Source organism: Oncorhynchus kisutch, linkage group LG27 (assembly GCF_002021735.2).
Source record: "Oncorhynchus kisutch isolate 150728-3 linkage group LG27, Okis_V2, whole genome shotgun sequence".
Lineage (NCBI taxonomy): Eukaryota > Metazoa > Chordata > Actinopteri > Salmoniformes > Salmonidae > Oncorhynchus > Oncorhynchus kisutch.
The window spans coordinates 19,486,917-19,512,582 of NC_034200.2; the positions used below are offsets into that span (position 1 = coordinate 19,486,917).

Genomic DNA, 25,666 nt, shown 5'->3' on the forward strand with positions numbered 1-25,666 from the left:
AATCGGCCATTCCGATTAATCGGTCGACGTCTAGTCCCCACCCCCCCCATGAGTACTCCGGAGCACAGCCTCCTGCAATGCTTTTGGGACCACCACCTCTCCTCTCCCAAGCAGCGACGCTTGAGAAGCCCCGTACAAACCTCCTGTAGTACGAGGCCAGACCCAGGAAGCTCTTCAGCTGACACTGGTCGTTGGGGGTGGGCCAGTCTCGGACAGCCCCCACCTTGTCCTCCATGGTGCTGATCCCCTCCTACCCCACTCGGTGGCCAGAGTACACCTCTCTCCTCATGAAGTGGCACTTTTCAGGGTGGAGCTTCAGACCTGCGGCAGCCACCTGCTCCAGCACACACCGTAGCGCCACCAGGGCTGACTGGAAGGCGCTGCCATGGGCCAGGATGTCATCGAGGTATACCAGACACTGCTGTCGGGGGATGCCATCCAGCACCCTGTCCATCAAACTCTCAAAAGTAGCTGGGGCGTTGCACAGGCCGAAGCACTGGACCTTGAACTGCCCGTGTCCTCTGTTAGTGGAGAATGCAGTTTTGGCTCTGGCCTCTGGGGAGAGGGGCACCTGCCAGTAGCCATTGCAGAGGTCTAGTGAGGAGAACCAGGTTGACCCCCTAACCAGGTCCAGCGACTCATCGATATGGTGTGTCCTTCCTGGTTACCTCATTCAGCCGCCGGTAGTCTGCACAGAACCTCAGCTTGTCCCCCCCCCCCCCCCATCTTAGGGACCATGATGACTGGTGCCGCCCAGGGGCTGTCTGAGGGCTCGATGAAGTCTGCCCGCTGCATCTCCAACACAGCCTTGTCTGCCGCCTCCTGGCGTGCCAGCGGGATACGGCGGGGACGCATCTTGATGGGTCGCGCATCACCTGTGTTGATCTCATGCTGCACCAGATGAGTCTGACCCACCTTTTCCTCACTCGGCGCAAAGCTGTCTCTGAATTCAAACAGCAACTGCCACACCGTTCCTGCTGCTTGGGGTCAAGACCAGCACAGTTCCTCCCTCACTGTAGACCATGTCCTCTTCTCTCCCATCTGGGGTAGCTGGGCTGGGGGGGACACGGCCCAGGCACGCGGAGGGATGTGTCGTGGAGGTAGCTGGGGGAAAGTTCACACACAGATGAGGGGGGGGGGGGCAGCCATGAGTCTGCTGCTTTAACTGCTGGAGTAAAGGGTTTGTTGGGTTGAGTGGGATTTGACATTAGGGGGGGCCATGGTGACTGCCGGCCCTCCCTGGAAGCTCAGTGTGCCCCCATTTAGGTCTAACTGGCAGCCTGTGCTTCTAAGAAAGTCCAACCACAGGATACAAATCAAATCAAATTTATTTATATAGCCCTTTGTACATCAGCTGATATTTATTTATTTATTTATTTATTTTACCTTTATTTAACCAGGTGGGCAAGTTGAGAACAAGTTCTCATTTACAATTGCGACCTGGCCAAGATAAAGCAAAGCAGTTCGACAGATAAAACGACACAGAGTTACACATGGAGTAAAAACAAACATACAGTCAATAATGCAGTATAAACAAGTCTATATACAATGTGAGCAAATGAGGTGAGAAGGGAGGTAAAGGCAAAAAAGGCCATGATGGCAAAGTAAATACAATATAGCAAGTAAAATACTGGAATGGTAGTTTTGCAATGGAAGAATGTGCAAAGTAGAAATAAAAAATAAAATAATAATATCTCAAAGTGATGTACAGAAACGCAGCCTAAAACCCCAAACAGCAAGCAATGCAGGTGTAGAAGCACGGTGGCTAGGAAAAACTCCCTAGAAAGGCCAAAACCTAGGAAGAAACCTAGAGAGGAACCAGGCTATGTGGGGTGGCCAGTCCTCTTCTGGCTGTGCCGGGTGGAGATTATAACAGAACATGGCCAAGATGTTCAAATGTTCATAAATGACCAGCATGTTCGAATAATAATAAGGCAGAACAGTTGAAACTGGAGCAGCAGCACGGCCAGGTGGACTGGGGACAGCAAGGAGTCATCATGTCAGGTAATCCTGGGGCATGGTCCTAGGGCTCAGGTCCTCCGAGAGAGAGAAAGAAAGAGAGAAGGAGAGAATTAGAGAACGCACACTTAGATTCACACAGGACACCGAATAGGACAGGAGAAGTACTCCAGATAACAAACTGACCCTAGCCCCCCGACACATAAACTACTGCAGCATAAATACTGGAGGCTGAGACAGGAGGGGTCAGGAGACACTGTGGACCCATCCGAGGACACCCCCGGACAGGGCCAAACAGGAAGGATATAACCACACCCGCTTTGCCAAAGCACAGCCCCCACACCACTAGAGGGATATCTTCAACCACCAACTTACCATCCTGAGACAGGGCCGAGTATAGCCCACAAAGATCTCCGCCATGGCACAACCCAAGGGGGGGCGCCAACCCAGACAGGATGACCACATCAGTGAATCAACCCACTCAGGTGACGCACCCCTTCCAGGGACGGCATGAGAGAGCCCCAGTAAGCCAGTGACTCAGCCCCTGTAATAGAGTTAGAGGCAGAGAATCCCAGTGGAAAGAGGGGAACCGGCCAGGCGGAGACAGCAAGGGCGGTTCGTTGCTCCAGAGCCTTTCCATTCACCTTCCCACTCCTGGGCCAGACTACACTCAATCATATGACCCACTGAAGAGATGAGTCTTCAGTAAAGACTTAAAGGTTGAGACCGAGTTTGCGTCTCTGACGCAACAGAAGATCAGATTCAACAGAAGATCTCTTTGTTTCTTGGGACCTAGAACAAGCATCTCTGTTTTGTCCGAGTTTAAAAGTAGAACGTTTGCAGCCATCCACTTCCTTATGTCTGAAACACATGCTTCTAGCAAGGGAAATCTTGGGGCTTCACCATGTTTCATTGAAATGTACAGCTGTGTCATCCGCATAGCAGTGAAAGTTAACATTGTTTTCGAATAACATCCCCAAGAGGTAAAATATATAGTGAAAACAATAGTGGTCCTAAAACGGAACCTTGAGGAACACCGAAATTTACAGTTGATTTGTCAGAGGACAAACCATTCACAGAGACAAACTGATATCTTTCCGACAGATAAGATCTAAACCAGGCCAGAACTTGTCCGTGTAGACCAATTTGGGTTTCCAATCTCTCCAAAAGAATATGGTGATCGATGGTATCAAAAGCAGCACTAAGGTCTAGGAGCACGAGGACAGATGCAGAGCCTCGGTCTGATGCCATTAAAATGTAATTTACCACCTTCACAAGTGCCGTCTCAGTGCTATGATGGGGTCTAAAACCAGACTGAAGCATTTCGTATACATTGTTTGTCTTCAGGAAGGCAGTAAGTTGCTGTGCAACAGCCTTTTCAAAAAAAATTGAGAGGAATGGAAGATTCGATATAGGCCGATAGTTTTTTATATTTTCTGGATCAAGGTTTGGCTTTTTCAAGAGAGGCTTTATTACTGCCACTTTTAGTGAGTTTGGTACACATCCGGTGGATAGAGAGCCGTTTATTATGTTCAACATAGGAGGGCCAAGCACAGGAAGCAGCTCTTTCAGTAGTTTAGTTGGAATAGGGTCCAGTATGCAGCTTGAAGGTTTAGAGGCCATGATTATTTTCATCATTGTGTCGAGATATATTACTAAAACACTTGAGCGTCTCTCTTGATCCTAGGTCCTGGGAGAGTTGTGCAGACTCAGGACAACTGAGCTTTGAAGGAATACGCAGATTTAAAGAGGAGTCTGTAATTTGCTTTCTAATAATCATAATCTTTTCCTCAAAGAAGTTCATGAATTTATCACTGCTGAAGTGAAAGCCATCCTCTCTTGGGGAATGCTGCTTTTTAGTTAGCTTTGCGACAGTATCAAAAAGGAATTTCAGATTGTTCTTATTTTCCTCAATTAAGTTAGAAAAATAGGATGATCGAGCAGCAGTAAGGGCTCTTCGGTACTGCACGGTACTGTCTTTCCAAGCTAGTCGGAAGACTTCCAGTTTGGTGTGGCGCCATTTCCGTTCCAATTTTCTGGAAGCTTGCTTCAGAGCTCGGGTATTTTCTGTGTACCAGGGAGCTACTTTCTTATGAGAAATGTTTTTAGTTTTTAGGGGTGCAACTGCATCTAGGGTATTGCGCAAGGTTAAATTGAGTTCCTCAGTTAGGTGGTTAACTGATTTTTGTCCTCTGGCGTCCTTGGGTAGACAGAGGGAATCTGGAAGGACATCAAGGAATCTTTGTGTAGTCTGTGAATTTATAGCATGACTTTTGATGTTCCTTGGTTGGGGTCTGAGCAGATTATTTGTTGCAATTGCAAACGTAATAAAATGGTGGTCCGATAGTCCAGGATTATGAGGAAAAACATTAAGATCCACATTTATTCCATGGGGCAAAACTAGGTCCAGCGTGTGACTGTGACAGTGAGTGGGTCCAGAGACATGTTGGACAAAACCCACTGAGTCGATGATGGCTCTGAAAGCCTTTTGGAGTGGGTCTGTGGACTTTTCAATGTGAATTTTAAAGTCACCAAAAATTAGAATATCTGCTATGACTACAAGGTCCGATGGGAACTCAGTGAGGGACGCTGTATATGGCCCAGGAGGCCTGTAAACAGTAGCTATAATAAGTGATTGAGTAGGCTGCATAGATTTCATGACTAGAAGCTCAAAAGACGAAAACGTCTTTTTTTTTTTTGTAAATTGAAATATTGCTATTGTAAATGTTAGCAACACCTCCGCCTTTGTGGGATGCACGGGGGATATGGTCACTAGTATAGCCAGGAGGTGAGGCCTCATTTAACACAGTAAATTCATCAGGCTTAAGCCATGTTTCAGTCACGCCAATCACATCAAGATTATGATCAGTGATTAAGGGTCCTGCACAGCCGCCACCCACACAGGATGAGGCACAGACCTGCCCCCCTACTGTCATTCATTATTTCCTTCCCTTTCATGGGTGCCAGCTCACCTGCGACTTTGCAGAGCTGCACAGTTTTGGACTCACACAGAGTCCAACCTGGCACAATATCCGGCCTCACCAGGGTTACTGTGGACCCAGTGTCCACCAGGGCAGGGCATCCTCTCCACAATGACAGGGACATGACAAAAGTCCCCAACACAGGTCTGGCCCACCTCAACAACAGGCTCCATCAGCTCGCCCTCGTCTGCTTCTGGGGGAAGTGGAGCCTTGCTTCTCCGTCTGTGCCGGTGGGCTCTTCCTGAAGATGGTGGTTGAGAAAGAAAGCCAGGGGTCTGTACTACCTGGTCCATGCGGACCCTGAGCCGTTTCCATTTGTGAAGTATTAACGCCCACTGTGCACATTGTCCATGCGTCATCAATGGTCTGCACGGTGCATTCTGGCCGATGCTGGGACAGGGAGTAACCTTATTCAAAGAGTTAATGGGAGTCAATTGGGCGCTACCTTAACCCAACATTAGCCTGAATTACGTGAACAAGAAGTACTATATTACAAAAATATATTTTGGGATGTGAGATGATTTAACTTGTGACATTACGTACTTTTGAGGAAAATAGGCAGGTTTCTCGACTCATACACTGACTTTTAAAAGGGATTGCGTGACGCAATGCGAACAAGATGTCGACAGTGTGCTGAGTGGGGCTTTATACATTTCTCCATTAATTGGCAACTGGGATTCCTATCTCCACCTTTTCTCTAAATATCTCTGGACTGTCTGGGTCTTGTGTCCTGGGAGAGGCCAGGGGCCACGCCTCTTACGTGAGAGCACTCGGGGCCAATATTCCCGCCAAATCGTACCAGGCCACGATTATTCCAGCAGCAGTGGAATAGGCAACCCTAGGATCTCTTATCCTTGCCACTTTTGTCAGTTTTAGAGCTATTTGAACGATTTGAAAAAACATTTAACCTTTTTTAATGAGTGGAAAGTACCGGTTCTCGATGGCCTATTGTGGCTGACAACTACACCCAGTATGGGACTACAGGTCCAGTCAATCCCCCATCTAGTGGGATGCTGAAAAGAGGGATGAGAGAGTGATTGCCCTCCTGAATGTTGGCGATTTGCCCAAAACCTCAGCCCATAGGGAAGAGGTGTATTTGATCTTGAAAGAATCTATGATGTGTGGTTAACCCTGTCTGGTTAGTGTTTCTAGGGTTGGTTTAGGTGTGATTTTGTTTCTTGGTCTAATCCTATCATATTTTCACTTAGATGTGGTGGTGTCTTCCTCCTCCACTTGCCCCACCCTACTTCATCATTCTCTCCTCGGTCTTAAATACATACTGGCTGTAGGCCTACATTTTAACTTGGCAACTCACTATGAGAAATATGGACTAATTCCTATGATATGTCATCTTGTCGAAACCGCCAGGTCATCATCACGTGAGGGTATATGGCCTTTTACAGTGTATACCCCCCCATGTGCTTTCCCCCAGGGAAAGTCTTAAAGCACTGTGTAAACTGACAGTTGTCAACGTGTGTGTTTAAATGTTTTGTCTGTACACTGCTCATGCCAAGATTCTTCTAATTCCAGTCAGCCATTCATGCCAACGTAAGATTCAGTGATAACATTTTAAGGCCCCCTCTTTCACCACAACGCTCATTTCCAGTTCTCAGTGTCTGAGGAACAGGTAGAACCAGAGCTACTGGAAGTTAGTGGAACCTGTCATATTGTGTCTGTAGGTGGGACAGACGTGAGTTTAAGCCTAGGCTCCGTGCCTGTTGTCAGTTAGGGCCACATGGACACATTACATCCCCGTGATTTACTCTCATATCCCCCTTATTATTATAAGGGATGTGTTAGTACGTCTATATGTAACAAAAACTATGTGATGGGCCCCCATTATTTAACAGAGGCCATTCAAACTCTCCAGGGCCCAGTTTTTCAAAAGTTATCTATCCAGATTTTGCCAAATGGAATGAATAGAACAGGAGTCCCCATTCAAGTGAAGTTCTATTCATTATATTTCTTTGCATTCAATCCCATCGGATAGGTGAAATACATATAACTTTTGAAAACTGGGCACAGAGGTTGCTACTGGATTCTCCCTCGCTTACTACCTTCAGCTACCCAACCCTGCTCTGATGACCAATGGCCATTCCCACTTTTTCTGCTGAACCAATCAGAGAGAGGCATAGTGGTTAGGGGAGGATGGGTCTAAATGTTGAAACAGGGTGTGTTCCTGAAACTAGCTGGGTGTTGTCACTTAGTAGTGTGCGCAGCCTTTGGTTTAAATCTGGGTTGAATGAGTCCCAACACAGCTGTCTTCCCTCATAGCTGTACACCTCTCTCTCTCTGACTTAGTCTGCCCGAGCTTTCTGTGGCTATTTCTATAAGGTAATTTGATTCAACATTTTGAGGACTTCAAGGGAGAAACAAGAAATTCTGGGACTAGCATTACACTTTTTCAGAGAATCTCTTTTTTTGACTCCTCTGTTTTGCTGGGCCTGGCCCATTGTAGGGTCATTGGTTGTTGCTCTCTTGGCTGTGTGCCTAAAAGGCCTGAGGGTTTGGGGACAGTACTGAGGACAGTACTGAGGACAGTACTGAGGACAGTACTGAGGACAGTACTGAGGACAGTACTGAGGACAGTACTGAGGACAACTTAGTAGGTGAGTCGTGTTAACAAAAAAATGTCTGACTGTATAATCTCAGTAATGCTCAGTGCTATACTCAATCAAATCAAATCAAATTTATTTATATAGCCCTTCGTACATCAGCTGATATCTCAAAGTGCTGTACAGAAACCCAGCCTAAAACCCCAAATAGCAAGCAATGCAGGTGTAGAAGCACGGTGGCTAGGAAAAACTCCCTAGAAAGGATCTAGAAAATCTAGCACTGCAGTGTCTCTTTCAAGTTTTTTACTTTTATAAACTGTCAGGATAGGTTTTTCTTGTAGTTAGATCTGTATTACTTGGTGGATATGATAACGCTGTCCCATCTTTATGTGTGGAGTGGGTTTTATTGCCGTTGTATGGAAAGGACATAAAAAATAAAATATCCAACATTCTCTCTTTTGTTCTTCGCTCTTAGTTTGGTTTGCCGGCTCACCTCCAAGCCACTCCATCTCTGTCATGTTTCTCAATCCCTCATCCATTACTATCTAGTGAGCTCATACCACATACTGACTGTTCAAATGTGTTCACCTCACCTGTTTGACTGGATCTGTTAGTCATTGAGAGAACACATTGTCTCAAAGGAGTCGCTAAGGGAATGTTAAATGCTGCTGAACAAGCTCTTTGTAAAACTACCACCATCTTGGGTCGCGGTTTGTGAGATGATTTTATTAGTATAGTGGCGTGTTTGTTTTTTAGGTTGACTCAATGCTAAAGCCTATATAGTATATTCTTATGTGTAGGTTAAAGCTGGTGGGGCTGCAACTGCCTGGTATGCCAGATTCATCTATGGTATACAACTGCATGCAAATGTAACCTATCCCCTGTTTCTTGCTAGAAACTGAAGTAAACACTGAACAAGTGAAATGCAGTTCAGTTGTAATTGTGTTGGTGTGTCTGTTTGCCTTTGCAATCTGTTGTGTAGATAATCCCTAATATTACATCATATGTTTTATGTCCATGGCTGATAGTGGAATAAAACACTTAGCTACTATAGAAAAGTTCATATAATATTACTTATCTGTGAAAAATCCCAGTAGGATCTATTGGGCATTGACTGACCTACAGTACATGGTCAGACCGACTACAATGCCCTTTGTGGCGATTTTTACGGTTGTGAATTATGTTTGTTTTGTTTGTCTATCAGATAGATAGTCAGTCATCAAAGCAGAGCCTCCGGTTCAGATATATGATGGGCCTGTGCAGCTGTCTCTGTTTGTTTAGTAGGGGAGGCAGTGTTACACTAGGCTGCTATGTTCATCACCTTATGTCTCTGGGGACACCACTGCTTTCCATGTAGGCATAAAAGCATTAGCTGCCATTATCACCACCCACTGTCTTTTCAACCAAATTGTATTTTCGTCCATTTTTTTCAGGGTTTTTCGATCAACTGAATAAAGAAGGAAAGAGGCCATCAAAATGCTGCTAGAACTGGGATCCAATATTATGTCGTTGTATGAGTATTTATTGCAGAGAACGGGTGAGTGCGTTCTCTAAAATTGATATTTTTATTATTACAATTTGTAAATGAATTAAATACATTTGAATTGCAGTTTGTAGATGATGAACATGTTGTACCATGCTGTGTGTGTGTAACCTGTATTGTTGTCTTTGATAAATTGCTTATCCTCAGACCACCGGTTGTTGCCCTACCCATTGATGCGGACCCCCTTCCAGATGACCAGCATCCTGTTGGGCTATGTATTCTTCTCGCTGTATGCAGGGCCTTACCTGATGGTACACCGCAAGCCCTATCACCTCAAATCGGCCATGATCGTCTATAACTTCAGCATGGTGTTCCTGAACGCCTTCCTTGTCTATGAGGTGAGCAAAGCAGTTAGTCGTTCAGCAGAATTTAAGCTCTTCAAAGAACCTTGTTGTGAAGACAGACTGTACTCTAGGTGCGATTTTAATTTTTTAATTTTTTTTAACAGCTTTTATGAATGTATGATATGACAGCCAGTTCTGTGCTTTGCCATTGCAGTTCCTGATGTCAGGATGGGGCACCACCTTTACCTGGAGATGTGACCTTTGTGACTACTCAAGCAGCCCACAGGCTCTAAGGGTAAGCTTTATTTATAAGAGAATCTGCTTTCTATCTCATGAGATGCCATCCATGTTTTCATTCAATGAAAATGTTTTATATTATACATTTTAAACATGCATAGCTATTTTAATAGGTCAAATTATATTATTTGATGCCATCTTTATTCTCTGTACTTTTCTCTCCTTTTTGTCAGATGGTTCGAGTGGCTTGGTGGTTTTACTTCTCTAAATTCATCGAGCTTCTGGACACAGTAAGAATGTTTTTTTTTCTATTAAAACATGTTTGTGTGAATAAAAAAAATATTGGCATGAACTGTCCTTTGACGTTAGCATAAATCAACTTCTGACACATGGAGGTTTTAGAATTGGTTTGCTTTAGAGTAATTTAAACTCTTGTCTGCTTTGCAGTTATTCTTTGTGCTGCGTAAGAAACACAGCCAGATTACATTTCTACATGTCTTCCATCACTCCTTCATGCCCTTCACGTGGTGGTGGGGTATGACCATCGCTCCTGGTAATCTTGACCTCATAATGACATCATCCCCATGCAGTATGCTTACAGTCGCACATATAACCTGTTTAACTTTAGAGTAGTTAACTGTGTGTGGGGCGGCGGGGGTGTTTGTTGTTCAATAAACCTCATAACCACAAAAGGAACGTTTTACAATTTTACCAGGGAAAAAGGAGTTTAACAAAATGATTTAGGAACAACATGTATTTTGTTATGCCCCTGTGACTATTCAGAATCTCTGAATGGGGCTCTCGAGTGGCGCAGTGGTCTAATGCACTGCATCTCAGTGCTTAGAGGCGTCACTACAGACACCCTGGTTTGAATCCAGGCGGTATAACAACTGGCCATGATTGGGAGTCCCGTTAGGGCGGCGCACAATTGACCCAGCGTCGTCCGGGTTTGGCCAGTGTAGGCCGTCATTGTAAATAAGAATTTGTTCTTAACTGACTTGCCTAGTTAAATAAAGGGTACATTTAAACAATTTTTTTATAATAATGTGCCTGTCATTGTGAATCTCCAGCAGGGGGAATGAGCTCGTTCCATGCCATGGTCAACGCATGTGTCCACGTCATCATGTACACCTACTACGGCCTGTCCGCTGCAGGACCTCGCTTCCAGAAATACCTCTGGTGGAAGAAGTACATGACCGCAATCCAGCTTGTGGGTGTTCTTTCTTAATGATGTACAATTGGAAGAAACTGTTAAATGGAAGCATTGATTTGTGTATAGCTGCCGGTGTTACTGTTGTGAATTGGTGACTCGCACGCCATCTACAAACATCATTAATATGTTCTCCCTTATTTCTTCCTTCTTCAGATCCAGTTTGTGCTGATCTCACTTCACATCTCTCAATACTACTTCATGGAGAAGTGTGACTTTCAGGTGCCCATGTTCATTCACCTCATCTGGATGTACGGAACCTTCTTCTTCGTACTCTTCTCCAACTTCTGGATTCAGGCCTACATAAAGGGTAAACGGCTGCCTACAGCAACCAAGGAGGCAAAGCTCAAGCAGAATGGCGTTACTAATGGTCATACCAACGGCATTACCATTGGCAACATTTCCGTAGTGCCCAACGGCAAACAAGTGGAGAATGGCAATGGGACAACAGCTCACCGTGTCAACGGCCATAACCAACTAGGCAAAGTGAAGGAAGTCTAGCTTTGTCATTTTGGACGGGGAAACATAACTGTCTGAGTGAGCCTCCAAAATGCCAAAGATTCCAAAACAATGCTACTCTTTCACATGTTAGCTACTGATCACTTTCCTCAAATGTATATTTTTTATATTTATTTACACTGCTTTTGGGATATGAATGGCGTAATGGATTTACCAGTTGGTCCCTATTTGACACACTGTTAAATTTTGAGTGGTTGGAGGGAACTACTAACTGTAGATCACACTGTATGAAGAGGTGTTCATCCTCACTATTATTCACCTCCAACCCAGTTTTGAAATGACCAATGAAAACCCACCCTTGGACTTTAACTTCTTGTTTGGCTGGCATGACTCCTGTGTTGCTTGAAAATATTGTAGTTTCCACTGAAAGGACTGGAACATGCTTGTAAATGGCTGACCCAGGTCTCTTTCAAAGAGATGGGATTTGTATTGATGTCCATCATGGTTTTGTTTTTTGGTGCTGTTTATATTTAACTTTTTTTGAAATAAAACACATTTTAAGTAAGGCTGAGTCATTAAACATACTTACCGGGAGGCACATAAGGCATCCACAATCAAATACATCAGCCGATGTCACAAAGTGCTGTACAGAAACCCAGCCTAAAATCCCAAACGGCAAGCAATGCAGAAAATAGGCAGGTTTCTCGACTCAAACACGGACTTTTAGAAGGGATTGCGTGACACAACGTGAACAAGATTTTTCGACAGTCTGCTGGGTGGGGCGATATACGTTTCTCCATTCATTGGTGGCTAGGAAAAACTCCCTAGAAAGGCAGGAACCTAGGAAGAAACCTAGAGAGGAACCAGGCTATGAGTGATGGCCAGTCCTCTTCTGGCTTGGCTGGGTGGCGATTTATAACAGTACATGGCCAAGCTGTTCAAATGTTCATAGATTACCAGCAGGGTAAAATGATAATCACAGTGGTTGTTGAGGGTGCAGCCAGTCAGCACCTCAGGAGTAAATGTCAGTTGGCTTTTCATAGCCGATCATTCAGTTAGAGACAGGTGCGGTAGAGAGAGGGAGAGACGAATACAGCAGGTCCGGGACAAGGTAGCACATCTGGTGAACAGGTCAGGGTTCCATAGCCACAGGCAGAACAGTTGAAACTGGAGCAGCAGCAGGTGGACTGGGGACAGCAAGGAGTCATCGGGACAGCAAGGAGTCATCAGGCCAGGTAGTCCTGAGGCATGGTCCTAGGGCTCAGGTCCTCCGAGAGAGGGAGAATACTTAAATTCACACAGGACACAGGATAACACAGGAGAAATACTCCAGATATAACGAACTGATCCTAGCCGACACAAACTATTGCATAAATACTGGAGGCTGACACACTGTGGCCCTGTTCGACGATACCCCCGGACAGGGCCAACCAGGCAGGATATAACGCCACCCACTTTGACAAAGCACAGCCCCCACACCACTAGGGGGATATATTCAAACCACCAACTTACTAGCCTGAGAAAAGGCAGAGTATAGCCCAAGAAGATCTCCCCCACGGCACAACCTGAGGGGGGCGCCAACCCGGACAGAAAAATCCTATCAGTGACTCAACCCACTCAAGTGACGCACCCCTCCTAGGGGCGGCATGGAAGAGCACCAGTAAGCCAGTGACTCAGCCCCGGTGATAGAATTAGAGGCATAGAATACCAGTGAAGAGAGGGGAACCGGCCAGGCAGAGACAGCAAGGGCGGTTCATCGCTCCAGTGCCTTTCTGTTCACCTTCACACCCCTGGGCCAGACTACACTCAATCATAGGACCTACTGAAGAGATGACTTTTCAAAAAGGACAGATGTCGAGACCGAGTCTGCATCTCACCCATGGATAGGCAGACCATTGCATAAAAATGGAGCTCTATAGGAGAAAGCCTTTCCTCCAGCTGTTTGCTTAGAAATTCTAGGGAGAATATGGAGGCCTGTGTTTTGTGACAGTAGCGTATGTGTAGATGTACAGCAGGACCAAATCGAAAAGATAGGTAGGAGCAAGCCCATGTAATGCTTTGTAGGTTAGCAGTAAAACCTTGAAATCAGCCCTTGCCTTAACAGGAAGCCAGTGTAGAGGCTAGCACTGGAGTAATATGATTCATTTTTTTGGTTCTCGTCAAGATTCTAGCAGCCGTGTTCAGCACTAACTGAAGTTAATTTAGTGCTTTATTCAGGCAGCCAGAAAGTAGAGCATTGCAGTAGTATAATCTAGAAGTGACTAAAGCATGGTTACATTTTTCTGCATCATTTTTGGACAGGAAGTTTCTGATTTTTGATGGAAAAAATCTGTAACGCCAAGGGCCTTCGCAGTTTTATTTGAGACGACTGTACAACTATCAAGATTAATTGTCAGAACCAACAGAAGATCTGTTTGTTTTTTGGGACCTAGAACTAGCATCTCTATTTTGTCTGAGTTTAAAGTTTAAAAAAATTGCCACCATCCACTTCTTATGTCTGAAACACAGGCTTCCAGGGTCAGCAAATTTGGAGCTTCATCATGTTTCATCGAAATGTACAGCTGTGTATCATCCACATAGTAGTGAAAGTTAACACTATGGTTCCGAATCACAACACCAAGAGGTAAAATATATAGTTAAAACAATAGTGGTCCTAAAACGGAGCCAAGAGGAACACTGAAATTTACAGTTGAGGACAAACCATCCACAGAGACAAACTGATATCTTTAAGATAGATAAGATCTAAACCAGGCCAGAACTTGCCCATGTAGACCAATTTAGGTTTCCAATCTCTCCAAAAGAATGTGGTGATCGACGGTATCAAAAGCAGCACTAAGGTCTAGGAGCATGAGGACAGATGCAGAGCCCTGGTCTGATGCCATTAAAAGGTAATTTACCACCTTCACGAGTGCAGTCTCAGTGTTATGATGGGGTCTAAAACCAGACTGAAGGGCCTCCCGGGTGACGCACAATTGGCCTAGCATCGTCCGGTGCTGTACTGTACTGTAGAGGTAGGTCTCCCTTGACCCTAGGTGCTGGCAGTGTTGTGCAGACTCAGGACAATTGATCTTCAGAGAAATATGCAGATTTAAAGAGGAGTCTGTAATTTTCTTTCCTATGATCATGATCTTTTCGTCAAAGAAGTTGATGAATTTATCACTGCTGAAGTGAAAGCCATCCTCTCTTGGGGAATGCTGCTTTTTATTTATTTTTGCGACAGTATCAAAAATAAATGTTGGATTGTTCTTATTCTCCTCAATTAAGTTTTTTGTTTTTATGGGTGTGACTGCATCTAGGGTATTACGCAAGATTAAATTTAGTTCCTCAGGTGGTTAACCGATTCTTGGGTATGTGGAGGGCGTCTGGAAGGGCATCTAGGAATCTTTGGGTTGTCCGAGAATTTATAGCACGGCTTTTGATGATCCTTGGTTGGGGTCTGAGCAGATTATTTGTTGCGATTGCAAACGTAATAAAATGTTCAGATAGTCCAGGATTATGAGGGAAAATATTAAGACCCATAATATTTATTTATTCCACGGGACAAAACTAGGTCCAGAGTATGACTGTGGCAGTGAGTAGGTCCGGAGACATGTTGGACAAAACCCACTGAGTCGATGGCTCCAAAAGCCTTTGAGTGAGTCTGTGGACTTTTCCATGTGAATATTAAAGCCAACAAAAATTTGAATATTATCTGCCATGACTACAAGGTCCGATAGGATTTCAGTGACAAACGCTGTATACGGCCCAGGAGGCCTGTAAACAGTAGCTTTATAAAGTGATTGAGTAGGCTGCATAGATTATGACTAGAAGCTCAAAAGATGAATGCAATCTTTTTTTTGTAAATTGAAATTTGCTTTGCTGGATGCGCGGGGGATATGGTCACTAGTGTAACCAGGAGGAGAGGCCTCATTTAACACAGTCAATTCATCAGGCTTAAGCCATCTTTCAGTCAGGTCAATCAGAATCAGTTAATTGACCACAACGGTCTAGGAACTGAGGGATCTAACATTAAGTAGCCCCATTTTGAATGTCACAATCGCTTTCAACGACAGGAATAGACATCTTCGAACACCGCCATGTTTAGACCAACCTAGATCGAGGTAGTCTCAATTGGGATAGCTGAGCTGACTCTTAATTCCTGCAGAAGTGCTCAGAAACCTACCGATCAACAATCTTGTATTCTGCAGAATGCCTTACTGGAAAGCACCCATTGGTTTTCCAGGTAGTCTTTACTGTGGTCACACTGCTAGTTTCAGAGGATTGTTGACCCAAGCTGTTATCAATGCCTAGAAGTGTTCTGTACATGACCTAGAACCCATCCCACCTGGCTGGACTTATCAATAATCAAGCCCTAGTTATGCATTTCAGAAAACACCATTCTTGGTTAAAGAGCCATTTATGAATAAGACCACATTCAACTAGCGCATCACCAATAAACTCAGGTGTACTTCAAAATAATGTTAACCACAGAAAATCTGTCTCACATTGAATGAGGGCCTGAACAGTATTTCACTACACTCTACCCAGGTTATAATACTTGAAGATTTTCTTAACTGGAAAATCAGATTTGTCAGCGAGTAGCAAGGCTGCAAAATATTCAAACAAAGAAAATTTAAAAGTGGCAATCTTTATTTTACAGTGAATAAACATTTTGTACATTAGCAAAGAATTAGGAGTTGATCAATAACTAACTTGAACACAATACAAAAAAGGTTCATTATCGGATAGATTGGTGGATGCTGCTGCTGGTGGACTTCACCATCCTCTCTTTGGCCTTCTTCTTGACTGGATCCAGCTCAAAGCTTTTCCAGAGGCGGACAGTTTCATCACCGGCTACAGTGGCGATAGTCGAGCAGTCTGGACTCATGGTAATGTTCAAGACCCTGCCCTCATGACCTTTGGGGGGGGGAGAAAAAGTTTAAGATGTCAGTTTTGAACTTTTACCCCAGAATGGCTACAGTTGGAAATATGTGCTATTTTACTTTCAATTTTGTACACTCCGGACCTACTCACTGCCACCAAAAAAATGTACTTTTTGGTTACGGAAAAGACTTCACAGCAGTTTAGATGATTCTTTACACTATACCTACTTATTTTTTCAAACTGAAATTAAGCAAACGAATAGAATTTGATTGGGAGGTGTACATGCCCAAAATGCTTCAGCATTGACATTAAGCAAATTAAATCTACATATATTAAATGTCAAATTAAATCGACATTAATCAAATTTAGTTTAAATTAGGCTCATGTTTACCCAGTTAAGAAAGCTGGGGTGAGGGATATTATCGTCAGGCTCTTTGATGCTTTCGGCAAAAAAAAAATTCCTTGTCAACTGATCCATCAATGACAAACTTAACAGCTCTGTGTAAAGTTATTACAAGATTCATCATTTCAGGCCAGACACTCACCATTGAGCTCTGCCACTTTAGTCAAGGAGGGATACTTCCAGATGACTACGTTGTCGTGGGCATATCCGTGGCCGGAGACCAATTCCTTGTAGTTTGGCGCAAACTTCAAAGAGGACACCTGTAAGGCAGATTTGACCACCAGTCAATGTCTGATCGTAAAGGCATTGCAGTTATGCAAAGTAAACTTTTTTTTTTAAAATGTGACTGGTATGTAAATATTCATGTCGCTATGACTGACCAGCAGGTCCTTGGAGGTGGATATCATCTAGCACAAAATTGAATGAGACTTCAGAACAGACAATCCCACCAGGGATCAAGATGGGTGCAGTTACCTGAGATTGAGTGTCCAGGGCACTGATGCAAGAGCCACTGGTGACGTTCCAGATGCGGATGTGACGGTCACTGGTGCCCCCTCCAGACGCAAGAATGTTAGGTTGCCATGGGCACCAGGCCAAAGCCTAAGGAATTTTAGTAAGAAACAATCATTGTGGTTGTGCATCTCTTTACAGCGAGTGGACTTTAATGTGCATCAAATTGGCCTTTTATTCAATCCCAACTCCATCCTTCAAACATGGTAGTTTATTTAGCACGTTGCACCAATAATTACATTTAGTTATTTATTTATTTTGCTTACCTTGACTGCACCTTGATGCTCATTGAAGCTGTGGACAGCATTACTGCCTTGGCCGCTGCCCTCCTGCACACCTGGCCACACGTACACAAGGTTGTCGTTGCCGCCGCTGGCCAGGTATCTTCCATCAGGGGACCACTCCAGCCCACACACCTCCTGAGAGTGTCCAGACAGGGTGAAGATGTGGTGGTCTGCTACCCTTACATCATGGTGGTGGATGTGACCAGATCTGGAGCCACTGGAAAAGGTAAATCACAAGACATTCTGGACACAATCATAACAACAAAAAAAGATCTAGGAAGGACTGACTTAAGGCTGTGGCAGACTCTACATGGGATTCCATCTTTTACATTTTGTCACGGCACACTGATGTTACCAAATTAAAATCTTTATCATCCTGTCCAGATGTACAATTCACTTCAGTTCTGGCGTCACATTCTGTGATAGTCTTGAGAGGCTTCGTCAACTGCAGTGGTGTATTTGATCTGAGCATGTGCCAGCACCAGCCTCACTATGCTTATGCGCAAGTATATTGAATTTAAATAACTGAAAGTAGGCATTGTAGAACGTTTTCAAATAACCTCTAAATCAAATAGGCTTCCTCAAAATAGCATGGCTGCTGTAGTAGAACATTTTGATTGGCGATTGTTCATTTATTATAATCCCATCAGGTAGGCTGATTTCAGATGTGTCACGTAAACAAGACTTTCAGGAAATTGTTCTGACACAGTATGTAGCCTAAACATTAAATAGAACTATTAAATTAATCTGACTATTCACACGAATCATATTGTGTGCATACGAGCCAAGACGTACCACAACCATTTACGACCTAAGAATTTTCCCACAACATGGACATTGTCTGGGACAGCAAAAATCACAGCAAAAGCATTAAGTGGGACTGACTATTCATACAGTCGTCGTCCGTCCGTCCCCCCCCAGACATGAATCTTTACCTGGAAAGAATGTGATTGTTCCAACTCAGACTGCCAACTCTGGCAGTGTGGCCAGACATGCTGCGTAGACGCTTCTGGTTCTCCACATCCCACAACTAGGGACAACAACAAATTCAGGTGATATGTATACAAAAGGGAAAAGGCATTAAATCATTCTTTAACACCACAAAATTGCATTGGAGGCCCAATTCTGTTAGATGTGCGCTGGGTATGTTCACGGCAGACAGTTCACCTGAACTTTGCAGTCACTGGTACCAAGGGCAAGGAAGTTGCCCTCCTTGATCCATGACACAGAGCAGATGTAGTCCTCCGCCCGTTCCATCTTCATCAGTAGGACGATGTCACCCTGTGTGGCGTCCCACAGATAAAGATTGCTGTGAAGTGCAACTGCTAGAAGGTTCCGACTGCTCCAGTCTAGTAGGTTCAGATCTGTGGGAACAGACGGAGGTAAATGGAGCTTTTTAATAAAGTAAAATAATGCGCATCTCCACCCTGAGTGAACTTAGATCAGTCTGAAGACAAAAGGACAAGATCAACTTGATGTGGCCCGTTAGTCACTCCATCTCCCATTGAAATCCTGGACCTCTTCTCTCTATAGACCAAGTCACTCAGCTCCGTCATATCAGCCTGGAAGATAACTCAGCTTGGATGTCAGCCAACCACTTCAAAAGGACGAAGCTACTCTTCCTCCAGGGAAAGGCCTACCTCACCATCACAGTTGACACCTCCAGAATGCAAAAAACCCTGGTCGGACCCTGGACAACACCCATTCTCTGCCAACAAAGCAGAGACTCACTCCAGCTAGTTCATGCTCTACAACATCGTAGAATACAAACTTCTCACCGGAAGCAGCACATCATCCACCTCAAGCTAGGACAGCAGCTTCACTGTCCATCTTCCAAAAACAACCAAAACCCTACCTCCTCAAAGAGTATCTGAAGTAATCCCACACCCCCTCCACAGATAAGAGCAGCTGCCAAATTACTAAAATGTAAAACACTGGATTTATGCATTAGGGCAGGCGCATGTTACACCCACAGCTAGGATTACTTCCCAGGTAGGTTACTGGACATTTACTGTGTTAGGAGACAGTCGTCATTTTGAAGTTCAGGAGCATCTATGACACACAGCCCTAGATTAAGTCAATCGGTACCTGCTCCTCAGACAGGTTTTTAGACATTTGTAGTACAGTATTGGCAGGACTCACAGAAATCATTTCGGAGTTCAGGAGCGTCTAAGATTCTGTCAGGCACTGATGGTATGTATCGGTTCTTTTTGGTGGAGACTGGGGTAGGAATCTGACTGTAGAGAACTTTTAGGTTGTTCTGGTAACCTGCAAAGAAAAGAGAATTTGACACTAGATTCTGATAGCAAGCAACTGACATCAAGTCACAATCATTCCCAACAGAAGGCCTACCTTCTGGAGCATTCAAGGGTTTTCCTCCCAGATGCAAGATCTTTGCCTCCTCAATGTCATATCCATTGAGTGTAACAGACCATGCTTTCTGGTTCTCCTACAATGACAAATTTGCCTGTGTTTAGCTACAATACAACATACCAACAACAAATGTGATTGGAAATGTTAGAGAAAAGACTCACAGATGTTGCTGCTGAGGGGTTTGTGTCCATGGGTTCATTTTCCTTTGAGAGCAGGAAGCTTGCCACATCCATCTGTTTGTTGTTTCTAGTGGGAATGAAACGGTCACCACCTGCCTTGGAAGGTGTGCACTGTGTCTTTCCATTTTTACCTGAGCAAGAGAGAAGGGCAGATTAGTAATAGAACCCTTGGTGAAAAAGATTGTTAACAGTGCCACACCCATAGACAGTTGAAAGAGACTACCTACGTACACATAAGCAAGTACTGTAGAGCAAGATTCAACATGACAAACAAAAATAGCTAGTCACCTGGTGTTTTACTGGGCGTCTTGGACAGACTAAGAGATCGGTTTCCGGATTTGCCAGGTGATAAGGCGCTGGTGTTGGCACAGCTGGTCGACATAGACGAACTGGCTTTTCTCTGCCACCTCGCCATGGGCGCGTTTGTGATTGGCATATCCAGCTTCAGAATGCTGTGAATGTCGTTGTCGAATCCAAATTGAGCCATGTCTGAATCTGTCTTTCGGACTTCCTACAGGGTAACGTTGCAAGAATAGAACCAAGTAGTTTATAAAAATTACACTAAAAAATGAGTATATTTTGTTAACTAAACGTGCATGTTAGCTAACCGTAGAAAACTAATTAACTGACGCTATAATTGAACAGCTAACGTTTGCCAGCAAACTTGCTGGCTTTCTCCGTAATTTACATTCCATGCAACAAAACCCAAATGTAGGTGTTAACAAACGTGAGCTACTTACTATAAAATGAATTTCACACGTCGTTGATGATAAAAATGTACTTTTAGAACTACTGGAAGGGAAAATCAACTCACCAACTTCACTGAAACGTGTTCCTTTCTGCCGCAGCTCAGGTTTAAAATTTCAACTACCAATGACGAACTTTCTTTAAATTACTAAATGCGCTGTCGTGATTGGTTTGTTCAAAATATTTGGGAGGTTACCATGGAAGCAGAATAGCATCCGTTACTATTGATTGGTGGAAAAGGTAGCCGTTGCCCTCCTGAATAATCAAAGCCGAAAGAAAATATCGTCACACTTCTTCGAAGGACGGATAGAATCCACATCGCCCCCTAGCGAAAATAAGGTCCAAACCACTGGCACTGAGGTTTATTGTTTTGTTAACACTGATCTATAAAGTCAATCATTTTGAAATCGCCTACATAATCTAATGCGGAAATGAATTCAAGATGTGTCCATTCTTGCTAGTCCATTTATTTAGCTAACCGAATTTCCGGAGGCGTGGTCTTCACCATCTTTGATTTCAGTAGCACCAGTTTCAGCAGGAAGAGCTATCAATTTATAAAACATAACTAGTAGCTACATATTCGTGTTTGCAGGATACACCCCGAAAATAAACCACCAATATGTTCAACAGGATGACAAGCCTTTGGATGGGTGATGTACGTTCGCTCTGTTTTAATCGTCTTGTTACTAACTGACTGAAGGCAAACGTTTTAGGCAGCTACTTTAGCTACAGGAGACTAGCTAGCTAGTAACGTTATCTAGCTTGCTAACGTCAGCTAGCTACATTCCCCAATTGTTGTGATGTGAAGTGTATAATCTGTATGGTTATGTGGACGTTCGTTTAAAAACAGGACAAGAGATACAGCCAGTGACGTATTAGGTACCGAATTAAAATGTGTTAACTTCTCAAAAGTAATGTTTCCGAATCCCGACAGTTTGGCTAGCTCGCTGCCCTGGCTGGGCCTAGTAGTAGAGGACCTAATAATATCAAGAGTTTCTAAACCTGTCTTTGGTAATAGTCTAACGTGTTTACAGCTACTCCTGAGCCCAAGCAGACATTTGTTTAAACATTTGGGTTGTCACTAGTTATCGTAGCTGACTAAACTCCACTCCATGGTGAAGGAAGTGTCTGACGAATTGAATTACGTTTAACAAATGTTTGGTCGTCACTAGTTACCACAGCCACAAAGTCATAATTATAGCAACATTTTAAACCTAACTTTAACCACACTGCTAACATTATGCCTAACCTAACCAGGCCTTCTGTCACTATTCTCTATTTCCTGGCTTATACTGTAGCCAGCTTTATATTTCATGGATATGAATGGGATATTTGCAAGTGTATATCTTACAGACAGATAACTCTACACAATCTTTTTCAAAGCTGGACCCATACATGGATGAGAATTTCATCAAACAAGCCTTCAGCACTATGGGCGAGACGGCGTATGGTGTTAAGATCATTACCCACAGAGTAACAGGGTACGTTCATCACACCTCTGTGTAATGTAGTCAAGTAATGCCATGTGTTTCCTTGTTTTTAAATAGTCCACACTATTTTATGTAGGCTATATATCAAGCAACTACTTTCCCAAATTAGAATCAGTCAGTAATTAAAATACATTGTGAGTAATTTAACCCTATCAGCTACAATGCCAGGCTATCCTAACCTTAAATGTCAGTTGTTCTAGAACCTCCTGTTGTCATTTTAGGGAAGTACTTAGTTTACTTACCACAAAGCTGTGAATTGATACTGTAATTTCAAAATGCAATATTTATTACCCCACATTGGGGGTTTCTGTCCCGTTTCTAAAATGTTGTTGTATCACACTGTTGGCACTAATACAATCTCTTGTTCTACAGTGGTTCAGCGGGCTATTGCTTTGTGGAAATGGCAGACGAAACCAGCGTTGACCGATGCGTTCACCAACTGAATGGGAAGCTAGTTCCTGGATCAAATCCGGTGAGCACTCATCATAAGCTTGACATTTCTAAAATTCATAGTTCATTTGAACAACTTACTGAAGATGTATTAGCGGACAACCACCCTCTAGTTTTAGTTTCAAATGTGTTGTTGATAGCGGAGCTTCGCTAGCATTGGCCCCCACCTTAATTTGAGGTTGATGGAACGGAATACAGTATCTCAGATTTACATTACTGCAAAGTTACTGAGCTCCGTTTTCTTCCTGATGAAGGTGGTTGAGGCTGTTTGTAAGTTGACTTTGTTTAAAGCTGGTGAATAAACTCTGTTAGGAACTAACTGACGAATGGAATAAAGCCTGTTCTGGGTGGTGGAGGTATGTAAACCAAATAAAATGTTCTTCTCTAATAATATACTCTTTATTTTCCAGCAATATATGTCCTTACTATACGCATTTGTCTTTGAAGGTGCTTGATTGCTTGTTCTTTCTTCCTGTATAGCCCAGAAAGTTTAAGTTAAACTATGCAACTTACGGGAAACGGCCAGAGGCTGGGTAAGCTGTTTTACTTTCTTCCTCATTTGATGCATGATTCTGTTGTTGGAACCTGCAGTATATCACACTGTTCTGTGTGATATTTTCTATCTCCAGAGAAAAGATTGTGCGAAAGAAACCGCTAGATGGTTTGGTGTTGGTTCACCTTCGTAATCCCTCTCTCTGTGTCTGTCTTTTATGCAACCTCAGCCCGGAATTTTCAGTTTTTGTGGGAGATCTGTCTTCAGAGGTGGACGACTACCAGCTTCATCAGTTCTTCTTGAAGAAGTACCCTTCCTGCAAAGGAGGCAAAGTGGTCTCTGATCAGTATGGTAACTCCAGGTATGTGTGCTGAACAGACTTATACATTCATGTTATTTGGTGAGGCTAGTTATGCACCACCTGCTTTTGAACACAATTTGAATTAATCTGACATTTCATTACATTTTAAATTCCTTGTAAAAGCTCATGGCGTTTTAACAATAGACAATTGTTTCAATAACAATTCTTATTACATTGGATGTGTGTGTGTATATATATATACTACTGTGTTGGGTATCTTCACCACTGTTTACCACTGGTATATTTCCCCCCAAATACTGGAAAAGTTTGTTTCTGACATTTATGCTAAAACTATTGTTTTCCCCATGTAGGGTAAGCAAGAGCAACTCACAATTGAAGTGATGCTACTTCATATTAAAAGTAAAACAACAAGTTTCAGTTCTACCATACCATTTTTGTTTTTCGAATTAATTACGCATTTGATTAGCATGATACGGCGAGTTCGGACAGAATGTGTGCTCAGGGTTTTAGCATTTTGCTTGCTCTCGCAGAGGTTATGGCTTCATCAAGTTTGAAGATGAGAACGAACAGAAGAAAGCCATCGATGAGTGTCAGAATGCTTCAGGCCTGGGGACGAAACCAATCAGGATCAGCATAGCTGTGAACAAGAGGTATGGTTCTAATCTTCTGAAATAAGTGTATAAATTATACTGTATTAGGGTCAATTAGTGTCGTGCTGGTCTGTCTTTGTTGAAAGTTGATATACTAGGTGTGATTGTCCTCCTAACTTGACATCCACTGCTCCTAACATAAATTGTTCCTGTTTCCTTGCTTTTTAGCCATAAAATGAACAGCTATAACAACCAGAACCACAACTCCTACCACAACAATTACCAACAGCCATACTATCAACAACCCAACCAGAATTACTACCCTCAGTGGGGCTATGACCAGTACAACAGCTACAACTATGGTGGGTACGGTCCCTACGGGGGGTACCCCCCTCCAGGCCCCCATGGGATGATGGGACCCCCACCTCCCATCGGTATGCCCCCCATGCCCACAGACATGCAGACTTCCGCAGAGGTAAGGCTTCCTTACATGCTCCTGGGATCTTTCCTCATAATTTCCCATAACCTGTCCCTTAATCTAATGAAATCTGTCTAAAAATGGTTTTCATGCTAACAGGTGTTCACAATGATTAATTTGTGTTGTCTTGTTTTTCACATTAGCAAACACAGGAGTCCACAGATGAGCCTGAAGAAGAGGCAGCAGAAGGTAACTCTTCACTATACTTTCACATGCACTAAAGGAAAATGCTATGTGTTTCAGATATAACGTCTTTCTTGTTCTTCCTTTTAAATGTATTGTTACCATTGCCTGAATCGGTTGCATTCAAAACCCTTGGTTTCTTGACTTATTTACTCTTCTTCATTCCCCTCTCTTCCCTGCCAGAACCCAATCCTCACCTGGATGTGGATGCACTGAACAAAGAATACATGGAGGGGAGTGAGGAGCTCTATGATTCACTAATGAACTGTCACTGGCAGCCACTGGATACCATCACTTCAAAAATCCCTCCTTTTTCCACTTCCTGATCTGTTTCAACTTGTCCTATGAATTTAGTATGAAGTGTATTTTCTCCAAAAGAGCAGTCACACAGAAAATGTCAGCGTTGTTTAAAAAAAAAATCACCAGTAGAGACGCATTATGTTTCTGAGCTACATTATTGGCCATTTGTATATATTGTCCACGTCTTTTGCTTATTTTTTTCTGTCTCTCTAGATTATTATTATTAGATCTTTTTTTTGCCGAAACTTGATTCTTCCATTTTAATTTGATTATATCAAGTAACCAATGTTTGTCATCTCCCAGACACTTTGTTTTTTATTTCACACTGTTTTGGGTACCATCTTGTCTTCAGAAAGAAAATGTAAAGAAATGTTGGTGTAACTCTATTTTTCAAAAATGAGAAACTTCCATTTAAGCTTGTATTTCAAAAGCTTGCATCTCACCTTTACTTTAGCTTAATCTGTGGGTTTCTTTTTTTTTCTTCTTTTAAATGCATTTACCTGTCATTTTCATGTTATACAACTTGTCTATTTGTCTTAGACTTGTAATTCATGTCAGCTTTTTTTTGTGCCTGTAGCTTTTGAAATAATTGTATTATTAAAGCTGACTTGGAGGGGAAAAAAAACAGATGTTGAAGTTGTTTAAGTACAGTAGTAGACTGTATTATCCAATTGTAATTTGACACGGAAAAGTGGTGCTTATGCAAAGTTTAACATTTTCATTCAACACATTTGGTCTGATTTTAATAAAATCACAATTAATTTTCCTTCTTA

General features: G+C 43.2%; 3 protein-coding genes across 11 annotated transcripts in view; 2 read left to right on the plus strand and 1 right to left on the minus strand.

Moving 5' to 3' along the window:
* The window catches only part of LOC109872347 (elongation of very long chain fatty acids protein 1), a 33,801-nt gene extending 22,008 nt beyond the window's left edge, over window positions 1–11,793 (plus strand). For 2 of the 3 annotated variants that reach the window (XM_020463547.2, XM_020463548.2), the window contains exons 2-8: window positions 8,929–9,032; window positions 9,186–9,376; window positions 9,537–9,617; window positions 9,793–9,849; window positions 10,007–10,112; window positions 10,630–10,769; window positions 10,926–11,793. In XM_020463547.2, the coding sequence (XP_020319136.1) occupies window positions 8,972–9,032; window positions 9,186–9,376; window positions 9,537–9,617; window positions 9,793–9,849; window positions 10,007–10,112; window positions 10,630–10,769; window positions 10,926–11,270 (981 nt within the window). In that variant the 5' untranslated portion in view covers window positions 8,929–8,971 and the 3' untranslated portion in view covers window positions 11,271–11,793. Of the gene's footprint in view, window positions 1–7,151; window positions 7,275–7,398; window positions 7,550–8,928; window positions 9,033–9,185; window positions 9,377–9,536; window positions 9,618–9,792; window positions 9,850–10,006; window positions 10,113–10,629; window positions 10,770–10,925 lie in introns of those variants that run through there. The other variant, XM_020463549.2, reaches the window with a different exon arrangement.
* A 4,046-nt stretch (window positions 11,794–15,839) lies between these two features.
* On the minus strand, window positions 15,840–20,858 carry cdc20 (cell division cycle 20 homolog). 2 transcript variants are annotated; one of them, XM_020463551.2, is made up of 11 exons: window positions 20,655–20,858; window positions 20,129–20,351; window positions 19,823–19,971; window positions 19,641–19,737; window positions 19,431–19,556; window positions 18,456–18,652; window positions 18,224–18,318; window positions 17,271–17,505; window positions 16,969–17,094; window positions 16,637–16,754; window positions 15,840–16,124 (listed from the first exon to the last, which is right to left on the minus strand). In XM_020463551.2, exons 2-11 carry the CDS (start codon window positions 20,325–20,327, stop codon window positions 15,946–15,948), a joined length of 1,521 nt encoding a protein of 506 aa, XP_020319140.1. In that variant the 5' UTR covers window positions 20,328–20,351; window positions 20,655–20,858; the 3' UTR covers window positions 15,840–15,945. The 2 variants fall into 2 exon arrangements, with proteins under 2 accessions (XP_020319140.1, XP_020319141.1); XM_020463552.2 differs by having other exon boundaries at window positions 20,581–20,684.
* A 21-nt stretch (window positions 20,859–20,879) lies between these two features.
* On the plus strand, window positions 20,880–25,666 carry LOC109872350 (tRNA selenocysteine 1-associated protein 1-like). Of its 6 annotated transcripts, XR_004205716.1 has the most exons (11): window positions 20,880–21,242; window positions 21,971–22,068; window positions 22,450–22,549; window positions 22,840–22,883; window positions 23,008–23,060; window positions 23,250–23,381; window positions 23,693–23,741; window positions 23,873–23,992; window positions 24,161–24,407; window positions 24,554–24,599; window positions 24,777–25,517. XR_004205716.1 is itself a non-coding variant. In XM_020463553.2 (9 exons), the coding sequence occupies exons 1-9, from the start codon at window positions 21,207–21,209 to the stop codon at window positions 24,917–24,919; spliced, it is 975 nt and encodes a 324-aa protein (XP_020319142.1). In that variant the 5' UTR covers window positions 20,880–21,206; the 3' UTR covers window positions 24,920–25,666. The 6 variants fall into 6 exon arrangements, 1 of the variants encoding a protein (XP_020319142.1); XR_004205715.1 differs by having other exon boundaries at window positions 22,450–22,883; XR_004205713.1 differs by lacking the exon at window positions 22,840–22,883.

Excerpts from the sequence above, each read along its gene's own strand:
- LOC109872350 (XM_020463553.2), top strand. The coding sequence starts at position 21,207 with ATGTTCAACAGGATGACAAGCCTTTGGATGGGTGAT. Across the intron at positions 22,550-23,007 it reads TAGTTCCTGGATCAAATCCG|CCCAGAAAGTTTAAGTTAAA; the intron begins GTGAGCACTCAT and ends CTTCCTGTATAG. Across the intron at positions 23,382-23,872 it reads GATCAGTATGGTAACTCCAG|AGGTTATGGCTTCATCAAGT; the intron begins GTATGTGTGCTG and ends TTGCTCTCGCAG.
- cdc20 (XM_020463551.2), bottom strand. The coding sequence starts at position 20,327 with ATGGCTCAATTTGGATTCGACAACGACATTCACAGCATTCTGAAGCTG. Across the intron at positions 19,557-19,640 it reads ACCCTTGAATGCTCCAGAAG|GTTACCAGAACAACCTAAAA; the intron begins GTAGGCCTTCTG and ends TTTTCTTTGCAG. Across the intron at positions 17,506-18,223 it reads AACAATCACATTCTTTCCAG|TGGCTCCAGATCTGGTCACA; the intron begins GTAAAGATTCAT and ends TACCTTTTCCAG.